Here is a 23473-nt window from a genome sequence, read left to right on the forward strand (position 1 = left end):
AAAAACTATCTGCATAACCACCACCCAAATCAAGAATTACAGAATTGTCACCATCCTGTGAGAACCACCCCCTACGCCGCTCCATGCCATTCTTGACCCTATCTACTCTTCTTTCCCTCAGAAATAACTACTTTGACTTTTACGATTATGTACCAGCATGCCACAACTGGTATTTCATGCATTTTCACTGCTGATTAGAATCCTATTGCATGACTATATCACTATTTATCCATCTGCTTGTGTTGTTTCTAGTTTGTTCCTCTTACAAATATAGGTGATACAAATATTGTTGGCAACGCATCCCAGTATATCCATGAGTATCTCTAAGGGTTAAACCAGAAGCAGAACTCCTAGGCCTGAGTGTACGTGCGTCTTTAAGAACACCAAATTGTTTACCATTTGTTTATTTTCCCCCAACACTGTATGATAGTTCTCCTTTTCCCACATCCATGGTAACATCAATATTGACAAATTTTTTATTATTTTTGCCAATCTGTTGGGTGTGTCAATGGTAAATCAGTGAGGCTTTAGTTAGTGTGTTCCTGATCACTAATGATATTGAGTACTATCTCATATATTACCATTTTAATTTTCTCTTTGTGAAGAAACTCTTCAGTACATTAAAAAAAAAAAAAAACTCTGTACTTTTTCTTGATTTATATAGGAATTCATAATGTTTCCCAAATATTGGTTCTTTGCCAGTTATATTTATTACAAATATCTCCCCACTCTATGGCTTGTCTTTTAATTCTCTGCATGGTCTCTTTAGATGAATGTCTCTTAATTTGAACACTGCCAAATGTAGCAACCTCATTCTTTTAACAGTTAGTGCTTTTGGGTCTTAAGAAAGTCTTCCCTAAATCTGTGGGAAAATAGCAGAAGATATTTTCCAGTAATATAGTAGTAAAACTTTTTCCTACTAATTCAATGGAATGTGATTCCTGAATAAATTAATACACTGTCCCTAAATTCTTATTAACAGATGAAAAATGCTATCATCACTGATAAGATATAACTTTTTATATACCTCATTAAAAATTGGTTCAATAACGTTTAGATATAATAAAGCAAGTTTTATACTGCTTCAGCCTTGTTAAAATCAGATTACATACACAGTATCTAAAAATGTAGATTCAGTAAATATTTACAAATATAGAATTACTGCATTAACTAAATTGAACACAGCCAAGAATTAAGAAATTGTACAAGAAAAAAAATTCAGAGAAGTCAAAATATACTAAAAAGATCTAACTATATACTAAAGCTTCTACAGAGTGTCTGTAAATTTCTTTGTTCAAAGTTTATTTCAATTTCTGGGTACATGGACAAAGGGTACCATTCTATTTTATAACTCTATCATACAGAAAAAGGTCATACCAATTTGTTCCTTAAGGTAGAAGTGACCAAAAAAAAAAAAAAAGGGCGGGTGGATTTTCCTAAGGAAAATGAAAACGAAAAAGGGTTGTGGTCAAACCAGTAAAACAAACAAAGCTATCTTTAAATATCACTAATGTATAACCTCTCTTTCTCTAATGATGTCAGATAAAAACAAAATGTCCCAGAAAAAATTATATTTTTTACTTTTAACTTAAAAAAGCCACTTCTTTGTAGTACCTAATTCTATTCAACTATTCTACCTAGCTGATAAAACATATTAGAAAGCGCTTTTGTTTTAATATTATTGTTAGTTGCATTAAGAGGACTATGGAAGCATCCTTATGAATATGACCTTATCTATTTCAAGAATTAGAAAACAAAGCCAAACATCTACTTTTCCACTAAAAGAAATCTATCTGGATGACCTTCAATATTCTCTTTGACAAGAGAAACTCACAACTCTGTCTTAAATTAAATGAAGTAAAAACCAAACTTCTAAAACGTTTTCTATTGTTAAGTAAGGTCACCTGATTATTCTCTACATTAAGTAGACTCATAGCATGAAGGTCAGCAAACATGTGCCAGCAAGCTTGCTGGCTTAAAAAAAGAAAAACAAGGAGCCAAATCCAGAAATGGAGCTAAGTCAACATTGAAAAAGCAAGTAAGTATTCAACCACATTAAAAACTTGTTTGTTGTATTTTCAGTCACTTCTAAACAAAGACAAATAGTAAAATTTACAGCACTGTGAGAACGTTAAGAAAGAAACATGATAGCAGCCACGCTACACTAAGAAGACTAAATACGGACTATGAATGCTGTTTAAAGCTTATGTTACTCAGGCAACAGTTCAGGACTATGGTTTCCAATACTTTTCAAAACATTGTTAGAAAAGAAAATGAAGTCAGTGAATTTATAATAATTTATTTAATTGTCCAAGTAACACTGTATCTCAAGAGAATGTATGTCCTACCTATCAGCATGAGTATTCACAAAAAGCTAAGAAGAAAGGCTAGTGTGAAAAATGAAAATATAATTCAAATTTCACAAAATGAGTGTCAGAAAATACATAAACAATTAAAACAAGCACCAGTTCAATCAATATTTGTCATGAGGATTAAAAGAACATTTTTATTTTAAAAGAAAAATATAACTTTAAAAGAGTAGATATGATTATGTAGCAGTTTAATATTCTGAAAAGAAAACAAAGATTGCTTATATCTTAACATCTACATCCAAATATTTTCTACAATAAATCTTTTTCAAACAATAAAAGATCAGTTAACAGCTACATCTCATTGACCAACTGTTTAACGTCTAAGTCATAGGTGTCAAATGTCTAATTTCATTTAATAAATTCTGCCCTAAAAATAACATTTTCTAAGCAAAAACTGATCATACATAAACACATTTAACAACATGAAGTAAGGCATTTCAAAAATTAAATTACACAGATAACTTCATGTTAGTCAGGACTTAATCTATTAAAGCATAAACTAAACGTCAATTTTCACAGTTACTATTTTGCTTGAGAATAGTCAAACAAATATTAATATTAAATATGTGGGTTTCATTTGCAGAAACCTCAGAACAACTGGTTTATTTATAGAATTTTATCTCAAATCTACAAAGGGCTTTATTTTTATCAAAGGGTTATAATATTAATTTCAATAATTAAAGTAAAAACTCATGCTATAAGCACTCAAGATTCATACTTCACTGAATCATTAGCTTTCAAGTTCAAGCATAAGGAGACTGTAAAAGAAAATATGGAAAGCCAAGCCATATAGTAGCAGTTACTAAAATCTAACCTTTCATTATAGAATTGTTTTGTTTAAAAGAAAGCAGCTTTAAGACATTAAGATGTCCAGTTTATTTTAATGAAAAGTCTATAAGAAATTAAGAAAAGAATGCAAGATTAAACAAACCAACCTGGCAAAGAAGGAGAAAGTTCATTGTATCCTCCAAATGAAGCGTTCCGGACAAGCTTTCGGCCATCAATTCGTGGAGGAAATAAAACAGGCGAAACCACAGTACAGGAAGAAAACCTACGTTGTTGTGAGCTGTCTTCTTTCATGGCTTAAAAGGCCTATGTAATGTATACCCTCACCCAGAAGGCTAATTAGACCAGTATGGCAATAACAGGCTTTTCTTCACATCTAAATACAGCGAACCCACCAGCACAAACAAAGGACACACACATTTAACAGCAAAGGAGAAGGACCAGAGACCGTCAAATCAGCAATAAACAGATAGAGGCTGACAGAAAAGGCATTAAGCCATGCTGCTGGGTGTTTTAAAAGAAATGAGCTGAAAAATAAGGAAGGCTATTCCACTGTTTTACCTTTTTATCAAACAAGTAATGCCCTGCACCGAATTACTGCCTTAGTAAAACAAAAGCAAGATCAATACTTAGAGATTCAGATGAAATAATAAACTCAGTTTCTCTCTTCTCAAAATAACGCAATCCTCTTCTCATACTCATTATACTTTTATAGTATCTGCCACACTTCCCACGTCTTCCGATGCTTTCCAGTTTTTGCTTACTTTAAAAATGGATATAACACTTGTTTATCTTTCCTGAAGCTTCTAGATTTATATCTAATCTACTGCTTGCTTTAGCTATGATTAAGAATTCATAAGGGAAGATATTCTTTCAAGTACATTTTTGATGGATTCCAATGGGTAACGCAGAGAATAAACATTTAAATTTTACCTCTAGTAGAGATACACGTGTCATTAAGACACTGCTAATGCAAACCATTAACACAAAAGATTAAAAGGATACCACTAATAATGCTGTATCTCCAATATGTTTCTCTGAAAAGAGATGCTATAGTTCCTCATTACATTTAAACTTTTCAAAACATATAATCAACCAATGAATATTTTCCACTTAAAAATCTTAATTAAAAAATACAATTTTATTATCACAGTAACAAATATAAATATCTTTTTTTTTTCTGGGTTAAAACTAAGTGACTAGGATGATCCCATATCATTAAATCTAACAGGAAAGTACCTCTAGCCAAAATGATACAGTATGTCATCTCTTTATATCTAATCTTTAAAATTCCAAGAAGACTTTCCTAGTTATATTAAAATCCATTTACTTTACACCTTAACTAAAGTTAAAAAGCTTTAAGTCAGTTATTTTCTTTCTATACCCTAGACTGGTTTTTCTAACCACAGTTCTTTCAACCTGGAAACACACCTTCTTAGACAACAGCTCAATTATAACTGACTTGGTGGTTCATTTTTACAGGCGCCTTACTGTAAGATCTCCGTCTCCTTCCTCATTATGCATACACTTCAAGGCTGGCTCTCCATTCATACACAACAGCATCCCGCAAAATCTAAGACTATTTCTCTTCAAAAGAAAGGACATTTAAACAAACTTAATTTCCTGTACATACTATTTCTTTGGCAAAGGCATTTTAAAATCAGTTAGTGATAAAAATGGTTTATGGTTGATACCCACAACCATAACAGGTTTTGGGTTTGGGAGTTTTCCCCCTACTTTTCTCCCTTGTCATGAAATATAAACTGCCACTTAATATAGGCATCAGGGAAATACTTATAAATAATTCACAGTGTTGCCTACCTCTTAAAGCATAAAGAATATAACATCACAAAAGGCATTTATAGTGCAATGGTTAAACAGGATTTGAAATTAAAGTTGCGTGGGTTCAAATCCTAGTTCTAACCTAGTTGGATACATTAGAGCCATTGACTTAACTTCTCTGTGTCTCTGTTTCCTCATCTATAAAATTTTAATAACATTATCTATATTACAGGACTGTTATAAGCATCAAATAGGATAATAGATGGAAAATCAAGAAAGGTTCCAGGTTAAAATGGTAGAATGAAGATAGTGACATAATAATGTATTCTCTCCTAAAACACGACAAAATTTCTAGGAGTGGAGTATTTTTTTAAAAAAGCATATACAAGCGTGGGTGTGTATTCCACAAGTATGCACCCAAGAGAGGACACAGCAACACATAACTTGCCCTGGAAAGCATGAGATGAACTTGCTGTCACTTGTCCTGCAGGTTCAAGAAAGCTGAACCACACATGAGTGGTAAAAACTGAGAACCAACCCTATGGCAGCAAAAAATCCTTCTACAGATAATTAACAGCACCACGATTAGGAAAGACAAGCTACTGGTATCAACAATACTGAAACCAGGACAAAAAAATAGGCAATGTCTTCAAAACTAGAAGGAAAATGACTTCCAATTCAGAAGTACATATCCAGTCTAATTATCAATTACATATTAGGGTAAAATAAAATATTTTTAGATATGCAGGGTCTTAAAAATTTACTTTCCATGCATGTTTTTAAAGAATTTACTAGAATAATCATTCTTACCTAGGGTTCTACAATAGAATTGAGCTTAATGAACTAAAACATCCACTCTTTAAAATGAATTAACTCTTTTCTCCTATGTATCTATTATAGCTGTTGCCATGCACCATATTCTTGGGAGAATTGAGAAATATTCACCTATATTATATGTTATATGCCTTCCTCATTTCCCTCTCAGGAATTCCCTTGAGAAATATAAAAGAATATATACTCTACCAAAAAGTGATAGCAAATCAAGGATACATAGAATACAGGAAATTAAAAGATGCTTGCTTGTTAGAAGAAAAGCTATGACAGACCTAGACAGCATATTAAAAAGCAGAGACATTACTCTGCCAACAAAGGCCAATCTAGTCAGAGCTATCATTTCTCTAGTAGTCATGTATGGATGTGAGAGTTGGACAATAAAGAAAGCTGAGCGCCAAAGAATTGATGCTTTGGAACTGTGGTGTTGGAGAAGACTCTTGAGAATCCCTTCGACTCCAAGATCAAACCAGTCAATCCTACAGGAAATCAGTCCTGAGTGTTCACTGGAAGGACTGATGTGGAAGCTGAAGTTCCAGTACTTTGGCCACCTGATGTGAAGAACTGATTCATTGGAAAAGACCCTGATGCTGGAAAAGATTGAAGGCAGGAGAAGGGGACAACAGAGGATGAGATGGTTGGATGGTATCACCGACACGATGGACATGGGTTTGAACAAGCTCCAGGAGTTGGTGATGGACAGGGAAGCCTGGCATGCTGCAGTCCATGGGGTCACAAAGAGTCAGACATGACTAAGTGACTGAACTGAACTGAGAATACGGGAAACAGGTTACTCAATATAAAGAGCTGTCATCATCAAAATGTCTCCTCCTATCACTGCACTATCTCTTTTTGACCAAAGACAAATTCTATGAGATTTACCAACATTCTTTCCTGATGTTGACATGCCCTGACAGTATGCTGGTGAGGTTTATTCTCTTTTCCTCATCTCCTGATGTATAGATAAACTGAGGAGACTTCAAATACATGGAAATGTCTGTTGTTTTTTTTTAAAAACTTTTTTAGAGCAGTTTTAGGTTCATAGCAAAATTGAGAGGAAAGTACAGGTATTTCCTGTACCAGTTAATGTATTTTGAAATTCCCTAACACTAAAAAGAACTAATACCTCTGAATATATTATCTTTGGTCTAGGGGTTCTTTCCATATTAAAATGGCAGATATTTGGGCAGAGGCAAAAACCACAGCATGTACAGGACACAGTGACCAAAACCATCTCAAAGAAGAAAAAATGCAAGAAGGCAAAGCAGTGGTCTGAGGAGGCTTTACCAATAGCTGAGGAAGGAAGAAAAGTGAAAGGCACGGGAGAAAGTGAAAGATATACCCAACTGAATGCAGAGTTGCAGAGAACAGCATGGAGAGATAAGAAGGCATTCTTCAATGAAGAATGCAAAGAAATAGAGGAAAACAACAGAATGATAAAGACAAGAGATCTCTTCAAAAAAATTAGAGATGTCACGGGACAATTTCATGCAAGGATGGCTACAATAAAAGACAGAACCTGTGAGGACCTAACAAAGGCAGAAGAGATTAAGAAGAGGTGGCAAGAATACACAGAGGAACTACCAGGAAGGTCTTAATGACCTGGATAACCACGATGGTGTGGTCACCCACGATGGTGTGGTCACTCACCTAGAGCTGAACATACTGGATCATGAAGTCAGGCGGGCCTTAGGAAGCATTACAACAAACAGAGCTAATGGAGGCAATGAAATTCCAAATGAGCTTTTTAAAATCCTAAAAGATGATGCTGTTGAAGTACTGCACTCAACATGTCAGCATATTTGGAAAACTCAGCAGTGGCCACAGGACTGGAAAAGGCCAGTTCTCATTTCAATCCTAAAGACGAGCAATTCCAAAGAATGTTCAAACTACCTTACAGCTGTGCTCATTTCACATGCTAGCAAGGTATGCTCAAAATCCTTTAAGCTAGGCTTCAGCAGTATAAGCTAGGTTTAGAAAGGCAGAGGAAGCAGATATCCTGAATCATGGAGAAAGCAAGGGAATTCCAGAAAAACACCTACTACTGCTTCATTGACTAAGCTAAAGCCTTTGACTGTGTGGACCACAATAAACTGTGGAAAATTCTTCAAAAGATGAGAGTACCAGACCACCTTACTTGTCTCGTGAGACACCTGTATGCGGGTCAAGAAGCAACACAACCATCATGGAATAACTAACCGGTTCAAAATTGGAATAGGAGTATGACAAAGCTGTATATTGTCACCTTGTTTATTTAACTCATATGCAGAGTACATCAAGTGAAATGCTGGGCTGGATGAATCACAAGCTGGAATCAAGACTGCTGGGAGAAATATTAATAACCTCAGAAATGCAGATGATACCACTCTAATAGCAGAAAGTAAAGAGGAACTAAAGAGCTTCTTGATGAGGGAGGAAAGAGGACAGTGAAAAGGCCAAGTTGAAACTCAACATTCAAAAAACTAAGATCATGGCATCTAGTCCCATTACTTCACAGCAAACAAAAGTAGAAAAAGTGGAAGCAGTGACAGATTTTATTTTCTTGGGCTTCAAAATCACTGCAGATGGTGACTGCAGCCAGGAAATTAAAAAATGCTTGCTCCTTGGAAGGAAAGCTGTGACAAACCTAGTTAGTTAGTTAGTTCAGTAGCTTAGTCATGTCCGACTCTTTGCGATCCCATGAATCGCAGCATGGCAGGCCTCCCTGTCCATCACCAACTCCCTAGACAGCATATTAGAAAGCAGATACACCACGTTGTGGACAAAGGTCCATACAGTCAAAGCTATGGTTGTTTCAGCTGTCATGTACAGATGTGAGTTCAGTTCAGTTCAGTTGCTCAGTCATTTCTGACTCTTTGCAATCCCAAGGACTACAGCACACTAGGCTTCCCTTTCTATCAAACTCATCTCCATAGAGTTGGTGATACCATCCAACCATCTCATCCTCTGTCATCCCCTTCTCCTCCTGCCTTCAATCTTTCCTAGCTCAGGGTCTTTTCCAATAAGTCAGTTCTTCGCATCAGGTAGCCAAAATATTGGAGCTTCAGCTTCAGCATCAGTCTTGATTTCCTTTAAGACTGACTGGTTTGATCTCCTTGCAGTCCAAGGGACTCTCAAGAGTCTTCTCCTACACCACAGTTCAAAAGCATCAATTCTTCACCAGTTGGGCCATAAAGAAGGCTGCTGTGCTTAGTCACTCAACCGTGTCCGACTCTTTGCAATCCCATGGACCGTAGTCCACCAGGTTCCTCTGTTCATGGGGATTCTCCAGGCAAGAATACTGGAGTGGGTGGCCATGTCCTCCTCCAGGGATTCTTCCCAACCCAGGGATCAAACCCAGGTCTCCTGCATTGCAGGCGGATTCTTTACTGTCTGAGCCACCAGGGAAGCCCTAAAGAAGGCTGAGTGCCTAAGAACTGATGCTTTCCAATTGTGATGTTGCAGAAGACTCTTAAGAATCCCTTGGCCTGCCAGGAGATCAAACCAGTCACTCCTAAAAAAAAAAAAAAAAAAAAATCAACCCTGAATATTCACTGGGAGGACTGATGCTGAAGATGAAGCTCCAATATTTTGGCCGCCTGATGTGAAGAGCCAACTCCTTGGAAAAGACCCTGATGCTGGGAAAGATTGAAAGCAAAAGTAGAAGGGGGCAGCAGAGGATGAAATGGTTAGACAGCATCACTGACTCAACGGACATGAGTTTGAGCAAACTCTAGGAGACAGCAGAGGACAGAGGAGCCTGGAGTGCTACAGTCCGTGGGGCCTCAAAGAGTCAAACGCAACTTAGTGACCGAACAACAACAACAACAAAACCCACCAAAGGCCATAACAGAAAGAACCCCTAGATTCTCCTGCTGTGCCCAAAGAAAATGCCCAGCTTCAGTTTTTCTTTCTGTAGAGCCAAAAGATTAGGACCGGAGAAGGCAGCTCACTGCTCATATTAGAACTCTAATGAGTTCCCTGGACAAATTCCAGATCAGCTTTATTTAAAAAACAGATGACTGGCAAACATAGCTGATATTTTGAAATAATCTAATTCGGTAGCTGGAAAATCCACTTAAGCCCTATAAAGTTCCATATGCACATTCAGGATAAAATATATTGGCTTAAGTTATTATATTATAAGAACTATATAGTTTAATCTTGAATCTCAAGATAATTAGCGAGGTTTTAAGAGATTTAAAATTCTTAAAGCAGCACAAAGAATTGGAAAAAGATCAAAATACTAAAAACAAACATCAGTCAACAAGAATTTAAGAAAGTATCACACCCAAACATGAACAGAACCACCACCTTAGAAAATGAACTAAATGTCTGACAGTGGTACTATACAAACTCAGCAGTGTTTCCCTACAGAGCACAAAATTTTAAAAATAATATAGTTGTTTACTATTAATTAAGCAGCTCAGTCTTAGCAAACAAGACTACTAATAACCTTTCAAAGGACATACAATTTGAGATGGCTGACAATGATCTTTGCTTTAAAAAAGAAAGCACAACAATAAAGCTCTCAATTTCCATCCTCCAAAGAGACAAAGTAAGTTCTTAACTGTAATTAGTAAAATTTCACTGATGAGTATATGGCACACAAAGCAATTTTATTTATCCCACATTTATAATGAGAAAATTATTCTTGTAGATTCTCAGTACTAAATATGTTCTCAACAGCACATGCAAATGCACATACAAAATTAAAAGGCTGGCTTAAGATAATTTTAGACGGAAGAGCATTCTTGTCTATATATCCACACTCACATCAGCAAGCATAAGACAGTACTTTCCTCTGGGTGGAAAGTTCTTTGTAATTATATTTGTATATCAAATAATCATTCATTTAATAAAAAATGTGATGAGCATATACTTTGGGTTAGAAATTATGTTAAGCACAGACAGTTATGATATAATACCCCCTAATTTCTGCTCTTATTGAGCTTTCAACATGTGTGAGTACATGGTCATTAAAAGTTGACTGAAACTCAGGGTCTATTCCCACAAAAGAAATGTTAAATGAGGTGCTTAGGTTTCTTTCTAAGACTGTTCACAAGAATCTATTTAACTGAAAATGTACTAAGAGCATCTATGAATATAACCTTTATTAATACTATCTAAGAATTATACAGTAATAAGTTTTCAAAAGTGTTTTCACATATGTTCTCAATAGATTGAAAGAACAACAGTATCTTGGTTTTACAGGTATGGCTCAGACGGTAAAGCGTCTGTCTGCAATGCAGGAGACCCGGGTTCAATCCCTGGGTTGGGAAGATCCCCTGGAGAAGGAAATGGCAGCCCACTCCAGTATTCTTGCCTGGAAAATCCCAAGGACCCAGAGCCTGGTAGGCTACCGTCCATGGGGTGGCAGAGTCAGACACGACTGAGCGACTTCACTTTCACTTTCAAGCTTGGAGGCATGGGCTTCCCAGGCGGTGCAGTGAAGAATCTACCTTCCAATACAGGATATGTAAGAGATATGGGTTCAGTCCCTGGATGTAGAAGATCCTGTGGAGGAGGGCATGACAACTCATCCAGTATGCCAGCCTGGAGAACCTCACGGACAGAAAAGCCTGGCGGGGGTATAGTCCATGGAGTCACAAAGAGGCGGACGTGACCGAAGCGACTTAACCCGTACACGAACTCTGAGGAGTACAGGCTCAGAGCCACACAGTAAATGAGCGATACGCCAGTGAGAATCCAGCCACGGAAGCAGTGTTTACTTTCCCCCATCTCCTCATTCTGCTTTCCCTATGCCCACCAACACAAATACCAGCATCAGGCAATTTTGTGGTAAGCTGAGACTCAAAGAGTGGGGATAAAAAACCACCATCCCAGGGTCTGTGGTAGAAAGAGATAAAGCAAGAAATATCTTAATGATGGTGAAGAAGAAAGGAGAGCCTATAGGACAGAGACCACTCAATTGGATCGGCTTTCACATATAGGGACACTTCGTAAATGAAGGACACAACTCAAAACTTTAAACATCTACTTCTCAAAAAATTTTCCACTAGAAAGCTGTGCAAATATCATGCTAGAAAAAAACTACTATACTTTTTCCTTCACTTTTTACTACACATGATAGCAAATATCATGCTAAAAAAACCTATAACTGAGTTCTCAAAACATAACAGATAAAAAAAATTCCACTCCTTTCCAGTCTTCTCTTCAAGAATGGGAACCATGTTATAAGACAGCACTGCTTACACATTGTTCTAGGATGGAAAGAATGAATATGGATCTCTCTTCCTTCTCTCTCCTGACTGATATTCAAATATTGGTGCCAATGCTCACATCATTTTACTTACCCACTAGAGACTCAATCCAACTCTATGGAGGCTTTGGAGTTGGATACAATTTAAATTATTGGCTGCCACACTCCAGATATTTCCTAATGATGAGCCTAATAAGGTCCTGAAGAAGCTATTTTGATTCCACAGTTGTAACCACATATCTAACTAACTTCACGGCCCATGACTCCATCCAAAGCACAAGGATTTCCTTATCTTTTACCCCTATATCCACAATCTCCTCACATAGGTAAATGACTATGTGAGGTAGGTAAACCACAGTAAAACTACGGTTCCTAGATTTTGAATCTGTGGACCAAAAAAATTCCCCCTCCCCAAACTGTAGCACTGATATTACAGTTCTCAACTTGGTAAGACACAATATTTTTAAAATCTAAATTCACAGCCTTCAATTCAGAAAGGGATGTTAAATATGATACAGCAGGAAGACTATAATCTCATAATAAAGGGCAGTTCTTTAAACTGAAGGAAGTTCACTTAGTGAACACTCCTACCAGTGTATTTATTTTTCGCTTATGCACAAGGAGATCAGCACACGCAGTGGCACCGGCCCACAGTCTATACACAGAAACAGGCTCAGCCTCTCAGACTGTGGGAACAAAGAGCAGGCGGAGGGCGGGGGATCCCATCAGAAAAGAGCCCAGAAACAAGCGCACGTATTATCTGATAACCCTTTACTGTTATCTTAATAAATAAACTGTTATCTTAACAACTGTTATCTTAATAAAGTAGGGAGGAAGGAATATATGAATGTATATGTTTATGCGGAGAAAAGCATCTTAATGTTCTTAATGTTGTTCTTAATGTTCATCTTACTGCTTTCTTAAAGAAGCAATTAATAACGCCCGGCAAGGATAAGACAGACTCTCTTATCTTTGTAAAGATGCTTAAAACAAAGCTGAATTATTCATTCTCACTGAATTTTCAACAAATGATTTCAAAGTATTTCATATTTCCCTATGGGAATAGTTGAAGAACACAGATACTGCAACATTTAACAAGAGAGATTTATAAAAATATTTTATTCTTATTTTCTTAACATGCCAAATATTCCTCTTTCATTACATAATAGGTACTTTCATAGCTCTATGAAGCAATTATCCAAACACAAGGAATTTCAAAGCAGAAAACAAGTATGTCTTAAGATATAACTTTGGAAATCTAACTTATTTAGGGCTCAGAAACTCAGAGGAGAAAATCAATATAGCCTCTAATTTATACTCTTTCTAAAGAAAACAACTGACCAAAGCACAGCATCTAGGGGAAAAAAAGAAAGTGGGGGTGGGGAAAAAATTCAAGTCTTCTTTCAGGCAAAACAATTTTCATGAAATATAAGACATATATTCCGGAACACACTTGTTATGTGTGTCTGGTCTCATATAGTTTCAGAACTGATCCTAGAAACGTCTTACCAAGGACAGAGGAACTGCTTCGGTTCATGGAGGAAACTGATCTAGGTCTCCTTTTGTCTGAGCCACTCTAATGAAGCTACTCTGTGTTAGTCACCTGAGGTTATCCCAGCAGTGTTTCAGACTGTCACCTGGGGAAATCTGTACGACATCTTCACAATAGTAAACTCTCAGTTAAAGTTAGAAATATTAGATATAGACCCATCATGTCACATTCAATGCTGCCAGAGCACTCAAGGTGAAAGGGACTTCACAGGTTTAAGATTTCCTAGAGGATAAGAGAAACACAGTACTCAGTGTAGACATTTTAACTCAAGCCTAGATGAACCAAACATGGCTTAAATTAACTTTGATAAAACTGATTAAGCAGGTAAAACTTCTAGTTTTAAAACGTTAAACACAAAATTAGCTTGAAATGGATTCATATAAATTTTGGCATGGCAACATTTTATATTCTGTCACAGAGCACTATAATTGAAAGATGGTTTTTTAAAAATAAAAGCATGAAAAGAGCTTTTTATGACCAAAGAACCAAGGGTGGCTACAAGATAAAAGTCAGGAATTCATCCAGTTTTGATGATAATCTCAAACGTGATCTAGAGGGAACAGAACATGCAGCTGTAAGATAAGCTATGATTTAGTCTCCAGGGTGCTGTAGCATCGTCCTTACTCACAAGTACAGGGGAAAAGGGAGACGACAAGCCTAACTAACTACAAGTCTGTCTTTCTTGGTAAACAATCAAAATACATTATACTCAAATCAGCATGAAACAAATGTCATCCTACTCAAGGGACTGTAATAATACTTAAGTTAAAACTACTTGAAATAAACTAGTACTTAGTCTTCAAACAAGGGAAAAAATCTGGCAAATGCACAATTTTTAGAATAACCTGATTCAGCATCATAATCTAAACATAAAACAAATAAAAAGAGTATCTTGGGCTTTAGTGAGGACAGCCAGAGTCTCCCTAGTTTCTCCAAAAAACCAACCAAAGGAAAACTTAAAATGATGGAAGGAAACCACATTGCAAAAAACCAAACAAGCTATTTTTAAGGGAAAGTGACCCATATTAAATTGGTATGAATCAACATGTATAAAGGAGACTCAGCCAGAAAACAATGAGAATCTTTGCCATTGTTCTCACAAATTTCTAGCATCATACCATGCATAAAACAAAAAGAAAACAGCTCATCTGTAATTCACTCCAGTACAGTAGAAAAAACACCATGGGCTTGGACGGTCCTGAATTTGAAACCTGCCTCTGACATTTACTAGTTTTGTGAATTTGAACAATTTCTTAACATCCTCATTTTCAGCTGTCTCACTGATAAAGCAGACACAGTAATTGTGTTTGTATCTTGTGGGGTTGTTTCAAAAGTTAAATATAAGTTGGCATATAAAACTTTCAATAGTCAAACTCAGTAAGTGCTTGATAAATGGCAGGTATTAGTATGAGTCCAGGAAATACCACCAAAATAAATGCCATTTGAAATAAAAAAATAAATCTATCTACCTATCTACTTGCCTGGTCATCCATTCTCTCTCGTCAGGAAACAGGAGTAATACATGCAGGGTTCATGTCAGAGAAGGGCTTCCAACACATGAAGATCATCTCCAAAATTTCATACTCATTAAAATGTGAGCCTGTAACCTTCACAATGGCAGGGAGCAGCACATAAGAGGTGCTCAATAAAGATACTTATTCATTTATAAACACACAAGTGCTTATGTTCCAGGTACTATGCTAGGCATGGGGGACTATACATAAGCACATCCACAAGCATTTATTTACTACCAACAATTCTCTTCCTTGTACACCAACCCTGTTAGTTTTATCAGTTCTGTGTTCATCTGTAAGAGAGCCCTTGCTCCCACAGCTCTCCACTCCTGCACAGTGCTCCTCAGCTGCCCACTGACTCCAGCATTTCCTCCAACAGATCCTGCCCGCTCCACCAAAGCAGTTCGCCCAACTCATCCGTTAAGCCTCGCCTCCCTTACCAGTGTCCCATACGGACTCTGCCACCATTCTTTCGTTGCACACACCTAGCAAAGCCTACCATTACAGGAGAAAATCCCATACTAGGTCAGGCTGATACCAACTTCAGCATTAGTTGGCACACCCACTTCTGTGGTTCCTCCACTTTGCAGCTGGATTCCTAGTCCAGTCAATCCCTAAATCTTCACACCTGACTCCATCCCTGCCGCCTTCTCTGAAAACCTGCCTTATTGATTCTCCTAACTTCCTCCTATCGGAGAAGGCGATGGCACCCCACTCCAGTACTCTTGCCTGGAAAGTCCCATGGATGGAGGAGCCTGGTGGGCTGTAGTCCATGGGGTCGCTAAGAGTCGGACACGACTGAATGACTTCACTTTCACTTTTCACTTTCATGCACTGGAGAAGGAAATGGCAACCCACTCCAGTGTTCTTGCCTGGAGAATCCCAGGGATGGGGGAGCCTGATGGCCTGCCGTCTATGGGGTCGCACAGAGTCAGACACGACTGAAGTGACTTAGCAGCAGTAGCAGCAGCAGCTTCCTCCTATAATATTTCTCTTACTGACTTTATCCTTTCAATGTCTGAATATGCTCAAATGTCTCATCTTACAACAAATCTTTCTGTCCTCTGTTCTTTTTCTTGAAGTGCTTCTGTCTTGCTGAGAGGCACTGTAAATCTTTCTGAGGTCTCAAACCAAAAAAATCTTACAGAAGCACTCTTGATCTGATCTTTATGTTGAGGCCATTTTTCCTACACCCTGGGAACTGAGAAGAATTTAAAATTTTATTTATTTTGGCCCGCACTGGGTCTTTGCTAGGTTTGGGCTTTCTCAAGCTGCGGTGTGTGGGCTTCTCACTGCAGTGACTTCTCTTGTTGGGGAGCACAGTCTCTAGGATGTGGGCTTAGTTTCCCCGTGGAATACGGAACCTTCCCCAAGCAAGGATCAAACCCATGTTCCCTGTACTGGCAGGTGGATTCCCAACCACTGGACCACCGGAGATAAGCACTGGGGAGAGGATATTCCACGACAGAGAAGCAGAATAAATAAAAGCACAGTCTTCTGTGGAACAGGGAAGAAAGTCATCTAGCTGAGTTCGTGATGGGAAAAATACAAAATTAAATTGGAAGGGAAGAATAAGATCAGAAATACTAAGAGCGCTGACTACAACATTACAAAATCTGTAATTTATGCTCTCTATTGCTGGTTTCTGCTTGCTGATCCAAATGTTGCTGTACCAGATACACCTGGAAAACTTTATAAATGCACAGCCTCACCCTAGAGACTTTGAAAGGCTGGAGTAGAATCTGCATCTAATCAAAGAAAGCTCCAGGTGATTCTCAGACACAGCCACACCTAGGAGCCACTGCTCTAGGCGACAGTCAACCACTGACTTTTTGAGAATGGGAGTGTCATAAATGCAGATACCTTATGAGGTATTCAGTTACAAGCTTGAATAAAGATCTGTATTTTCATTTATAATTTTCTATTTCCATTTATTCATATCATTTCCCTAAGAGACCTACTTCACTGGATCCACGTGTTCTCTGCCCACATACATCCATAAAACCCTAATCTTACCACAGTCTCACCTTACAAAGTAACAATAATTTTCTGTTTGGTTGTCTTGTTAAGAAAGATGAGCCTTGTTACCGGAAGGCAAAGCCCTAAGAGAAGTTAGAATACTGTGGTACTATGTAATGTAGGTGTGGAGTAATAAGGACCTGACCTAAGATGATGATAGTTAAGAAGGACAATGAAGATAAAGACCAAAGCAGGGACAGTCTAACACTTCTAGAAGAATTACAAAAAAATGTTCTTTGAAACTTTAGGATAGACAAAGATTTCTTTAGTTGGGATGTGGCAGGGAGCTTGAGTCATGGGGGAAAACTTGATAAATTGAATTTCATCAAAATTAAAAACATCTGTTCTTTGTAAGAAGTCATTTAGACAATGAAAAGGCACGCCAAGGCTAGAAGAAAATATAATGTATACAGTTAGCAAAGAAGGATGCTGAAATATATTTTTAAAACTCTTAAAATTCAGTAAGACAAGCAAGCAAGCCAAATTTTTAAATGGGCATAAATTCTAATCTGACACTTCAGATATACAAGTGGCCAACGAGCATATGAAAAGATGTTCCACACTTAGTCAACAGGGAAATGCAAATTAAAATCACAATGTGATATTACTATACACCCACTAGAACGGCTAAAATAAAAAATATCAAGGATATAAAGCAACAGAAATCCTCATACACTGCTGAGAGAAATGTAAAATGATATAACTACTTTGGAAAACAGGCCACTTCTATAAAGTAAAACACACTTATATGATTTCATAACTGTACTCCTACATATTACTCAAAAGAAAGGAAAAAAAATAAACTTCACATAAAGCATTTACGACCCAGATAATCACGATGGTGTGATCACTCACCTAGAATGTGAAGTCAAGTGGGCCTTAGGAAGCATCACTACGAAAAAAGCTAGTGGAGGTGATGGAATTCCAGTTGAGCTATTTCAAATCCTGAAAGATGATGCTGTGAAAGTGCTGCACTCAATATGCCAGCAAATTTGGAAAACTCAGCAGTGGCCACAGGACTGGAAAAGGTCAGTTTTCATTCTAATCCCAAAGAAAGGCAATGCCAAAGAATGCTCAAACTACCGCACAATTGCACTCATCTCACATGCTAGTAAAGTAATATACGTGAACTGTGAACTTCCAGATGTTCAAGCTGGTCTTAGAAAAGGCGGAGGAACCAGAGATCAAATTGCCAACGTCCGTTGGATCACCGAAAAAGCAAGAGAGTTCCAGAAAAACATCTATTTCTACTTTATTGACTATGCCAAAGACTTTATGTAGATCACAATAAACTGTGGGAAATTCTGAAAGAGATGGAAATACCAGACCACCTGACCTGCCTCTTGAGAAACCTATATGCAGGTCAGGAAGTAACAGTTAGAACTGGGCATGGAACAACAGACTGGTTCCAAATAGGAAAAGGAGTACGTCAAGGCTGTATATTGTCACCCTGCTTATTTAACTTATATGCAGAGTACATCATGAGAAATGCTGGGCTGGAGGAAGCACAAGCTGGAATCAAGATTACTGGGAGAAATATCAATAACCTCAGATATGCAGATGACACCACCCTTATGGCAGAAAGTGAAGAAGAACTAAAGAGCCTCTTGATGAAAGTGAAAGTGGAGAGTGGAAAAGTTGGCTTAAAGCTCAATATTCAGAAAACTAAGATCAGGGCATCCGGTCCCATCACTTCTTGGTAAATAGATGGGGACACAGTGGAAACAGTGGCTGACTTTATTTTTGGGGGCTCCAAAATCACTGCAAATGGTGACTGCAGCCATGAAATTAAAAGACGCTTACTCCTTGGAAGGAAAGTTACGACCAACCTAGACAGCATATTAAAAAGCAGCGACATTACTTTGCCAAAGTCCATCTAGTCAAGGCTATGGTTTTTCCTGTGGTCATGTATGGATGTGAGAGTTGGACTGTAAAGAAAGCTGAGTGCCGAAGAATTGATGCTTTTGAACTGTGATGTTGGAGAAGACTCTTGAGCGTCCCTTGGACTGCAAGGAGATCCAACCAGTCCATCCTAAAGGAGATCAGTCCTGAGTGTTCATTGGAAGGACCGATGCTGAAGCTGAAGCTCCAATACTTTGGACACCTGATGTGAAGAGTTGACTCATCTGAAAAGACTCTGGTGCTGGGAAAGATTGAGGGCAGGAGGAGAAGGGGACGACACAGGATGAGATGGTTGTATGGCATCACCGACTCAATGAACATAGGTTTGGGTAAATTCCGGGAGTTGGTGATGGACAGAGAGGCCTGGCGTGCTGCGATTCATGGGGTCACAAAGAGTCGAACACGACTGAGTGACTGAACTGAACTGAAAACATTGTACACATAATGGGGTTATATCAAAAGACACAGAAGCCAAGTTTAAGGTTTGGAAAAGTTTAGCCTCAAAAAATCTAATGACTAAATTGACTGAAACCTTAAAAATATAAAACTGTGTAATTATACCTAGGTTCAAGTTTTAGCTCTACTACATACTAAATATGTAAACCAGGCAAGGAAATTTCCCTTACCAACTGCCCAGTTTCCTCATTTGTGAAACAGAGACAATGATTTATATACCATAAGGTTCTTATAAGAATTCCAGGAGCTAATGCATGTAAAAAGCACATAAAAGACATGAGGAATTTTAATCATTATTACTATTAATAAGCTTTTGGAATTCTAATTCTTTCCATTCAGAAATTGAAATACTGATCTAGAGTATAATACTTGAGTTATGGCAGACCTATCAAAGATATTTTCTATACATGTTAATTTCCAACTATTTATCTTCACAATAAGCAAGAGTTAATGGGTTTAGCTTATTTTAAACACATCTCTCACTTCTGAAAACTATCATATGGAATCATGGTAAACCAGAGGGAGATATTGTGCATTACAATAACCCAATAAGCTGACTTTAACAAAGAAGTACATTCAATATGTAATTCACACTATAAATATTAATTTACCCATAACCTACCCAAGAACATTTAGGTGTAAATCAAGATATATCTAATACTATGGCTGATGTAAATCATGAAGTCTATGATTTACTCCAAATATTCCAGCCCCACCCCCAAATAAATAAAATACAACAAAAGGTTAATAATTTCTTACATCTACCTGATGGGTTTATTAGTGTTAACTGCATTATTCTTACAAACTCCCTGCTTGTCTGAAAATGTTCATGATACATACAAATACAAGAAGCTTTAGTAACTAACCCCTTTGTTGTTTCATTAAATATCAAGTTAAAGGATTTCTCTAAATATTCTAATACACAGATATATGAAACAGATGAACCATATTCATTACAGTCAAAATTCTGGTGCACAGAACCCAAAAAAAAAAAAAAAAATCACATAAGTTGCATCCTTCCAGAACTTTATGTTACAATTTTTTTACAATGTTATGTAAAAATGTTTCCATCTAATACTTGACTAGAAAAAATTTTCTACTGGAGTAAATTAGAAAATGGTCATGTAACTTACGATCAACCAGTTAATACTCATTTAAAAAGAAGTAACTAAAGCCTACCCCAAGGGATAATTCACACAGTAACAACACCAAAACCCAACTAATTATGTAGACAGTATAACATAACACCTAAGACTCGCTAGTGGCTGATTCATGTTGATGTATGGCAAAACCATCACAATATTGTACAGTATCCTCCAGTTAAAATAATTAATTTTTAAAAGTTTGATAATCTAAGTATGTATTGGCTTTTAAATACCAAATTTAAGTTCTTAGCTTTAAAAGCAGAAGTCTTTCCCCCTAGTTATCAGTAGTACTGATAACTGATTGGGGATCAGTAATTATCAGTAGTACCAATAACTGATAAGGAGAGTTCAAAGTATATGATCAAATAAACTTCAGCTAAGAAACAGAATCCAATTTAAAAAATGTATCAATTATGAATTAAAAATTATCATAATCACTGTAGTTTCCAAGACACTTTCAAAAGGTCTGCAAGGTCAAAACTAGTTTCATAATACTCTTTTATTGTGCTGACGTTTTCACTAGTCATGCAAAAGCAATGCTAGATGAGACCACTGGCACCTTGGCCCATATCAAAGCAGAGGCATCCGACCGTAGTAGTAGTCACTGACTTCTTCACTGCAATGCACTTGCAGTGAAAGAAGGTCGGTTTCACTGACAAATATCCTTGATAAAGCTAGACATAAATTAGAAAGATTTGCAAAAAATGTAAAACAGTAGTTCTCAGCCAGAGACAATTTTGTCCCACAAGGGATATTTGTCAAGATGGCACCCCACTCCAGCACTCTTGCCTGGAAAATCCCATGGATGGAGGAGCCTAGTAGGCTACAGTCCATGAGGTCGCAAAGAGTCAGACACGACTGAGCGACTTCACTTCACTTCAGGGCTAATTCTAGTTGTCACATCCAGGAAAACTGCTATTGGCATCTAGCGCATTGAGGTCAAGGATGCTGCTAAATACCCTGCAATGCACAGGATAGCTCCCCTCAACAAAGAATTATCCAGCCCAAAATGACAATAGGGGCAAGGCTGTGGGACCTTGAAGGAAAAGAATACCACTCTTCTCATTCTCACTCAACTCTTCTTTGGTGGGGAGGGGAGTCAGTTATTGTTCATAAAAATATGTGATTCATATTAGCCTATAATAGGTTTATTATTATAATTTGAAATGAATTAAGGGTAAACATTTTAAATAAATTATTATGTATAAAATAAGCTACAAGGCCATATTATACAACACAGAGAATGTACCTGATATTTTATAATAACTATAAGTGGAGTATGGGCTTCACTGGCAGATCAGCTGGTAAAGAATCCACCTGCAATGCAGGAGACCCCAGTTCAATTCCTGAGTCAGGAAGATTCCTCAAGTGGGACAGGCTACCTACTCCAGTATTCCTGGGCTTCTCTGGTGGCTCAAATGGTAAACAATTCACCTGCAATGTGGGAGTTCGATCCCTGAGTTGGGAAGATACCCTGGAGGGGGGCATGGCAACCCACTCCAGTATTCTTGCCTGGAGAATCTCCATGGACAGAGAAGTCTGGCAGGCTACAATCCATGGGGTCACAAAGAGTGTGACTGAGTGACTAAGCACAGCACAGCACATAAAAGGAGTATAATCCTTAAAAATTGTGAATCACTAAACTATCACACAATTGCACTCATCTCACATGCTAGTAAAGTAATGCTCAAAATTCTCCAAGCCAGGCTTCAGCAATGCGTGAACTGTGAACTTTCAGATGTTTAAGCTGGTTTTAGAAAAGGCAGAGGAACCAGAGATCAAATTGCCAAGATCCGCTGGATCATGGAAAAGGCAAGAGAGTTCCAGAAAAACATCTATTTCTGCTTTATTGACTATGCCAAAGCCTTTGACTGTGTGGATCACAACAAACTGTGGAAAATTCTGAAAGAGATGGGAATACCAGACCACCTGATCTGCCTCTTGAGAAACTTATATGCAGGTCAGGAAGCAACAGTTAGAACTGGACATGGAAAAACAGACTGGTTCCAAATAGGAAAAGGAGTACGTCAAAGCTGTATACTGACATCCTGCTTATTTAACTTCTATGCAGAGTACATCATGAGAAACGCTGGGCTCGAAGAAGCACAAGCTGGAAGCAAGATTGCCGGGAGAAATCTCAATCACCTCAGATATGCAGATGACACCACCCTTATGGCAGAAAGTGAAGAGGAACTAAAAAACCTCTTGATGAAAGTGAAAGAGGAGAGTGGAAAAGTTGGCTTAAAGCTCAACATTCAGAAAACTAAGATCAGGGCATCCGGTCCCATCACTTCATGGCAAATAGATGGGGACACAGTGGAAACAGTGGCTGACTTTATTTTTCTGGGCTCCAAAATCACTGCAGATGGTGATTGCAGCCATGAAATTAAAAGATGCTTACTCCTTGGAAGGAAAGTTATGACCAACCTAGATATAGCATATTAAAAAGCAGAGACATTATTTTGCCAACAAAGATCCGTCTAGTCAAGGCTATGGTTTTTCCAGTGGTCATGAATGGATGTGAGAGTTGGACTGTGAAGAAAGCTGAGCACCGAAGAATTGATGGTTTTTAACTGTGTTGTTGGAGAAGACTCTTGAGAATCCCTTGGACTGCAAGGAGATCCAACCAGTCCATCCTAAAGGAGATCAGTCCTGGGTATTCATTGGAAGGACTGATGCTGAGGCTGAAACTCCAATACTTTGGTCACCTCATGCGAAGAGCTGACTCATTGGAAAAGACCCTGATGCTGGGAGAGATTGGGGGCAGCAGGAGAAGGGGACAACAGAAGATATGATGGCTGGATGGCATCACCAACTTGATGCACATGAGTTTGGGTAAACTCCGGGAGTTGGTGATGGACAGGGAGACCTGGCGTGCTGCGATTCATGGGGTCGCAAAGAGTCAGACACGA

General features: G+C 37.8%; 1 protein-coding gene across 24 annotated transcripts in view; it reads right to left on the reverse strand.

Annotated features, from left to right (window-relative positions):
- Positions 1–23473, reverse strand: part of OSBPL8 (oxysterol binding protein like 8) — a 166854-nt gene that overhangs the window by 50445 nt on the left and 92936 nt on the right. The window contains exon 1 of one of the 24 annotated variants that reach the window (XM_086398786.1): positions 3308–3568. The exons of the other annotated variants lie outside the window; for them this stretch is intronic. Coding sequence (XP_086254912.1) covers positions 3308–3452 — 145 coding nt within the window. The 5' untranslated portion in view covers positions 3453–3568. Of the gene's footprint in view, positions 1–3307; positions 3569–23473 lie in introns of those variants that run through there. 24 annotated transcript variants of the gene reach the window in all.

Source organism: Bos grunniens, chromosome 5 (assembly GCF_055505025.1).
Source record: "Bos grunniens cultivar Pamir isolate PY7600 chromosome 5, Bosgru_T2T1.0, whole genome shotgun sequence".
Classification (NCBI taxonomy): domain Eukaryota; kingdom Metazoa; phylum Chordata; class Mammalia; order Artiodactyla; family Bovidae; genus Bos; species Bos grunniens.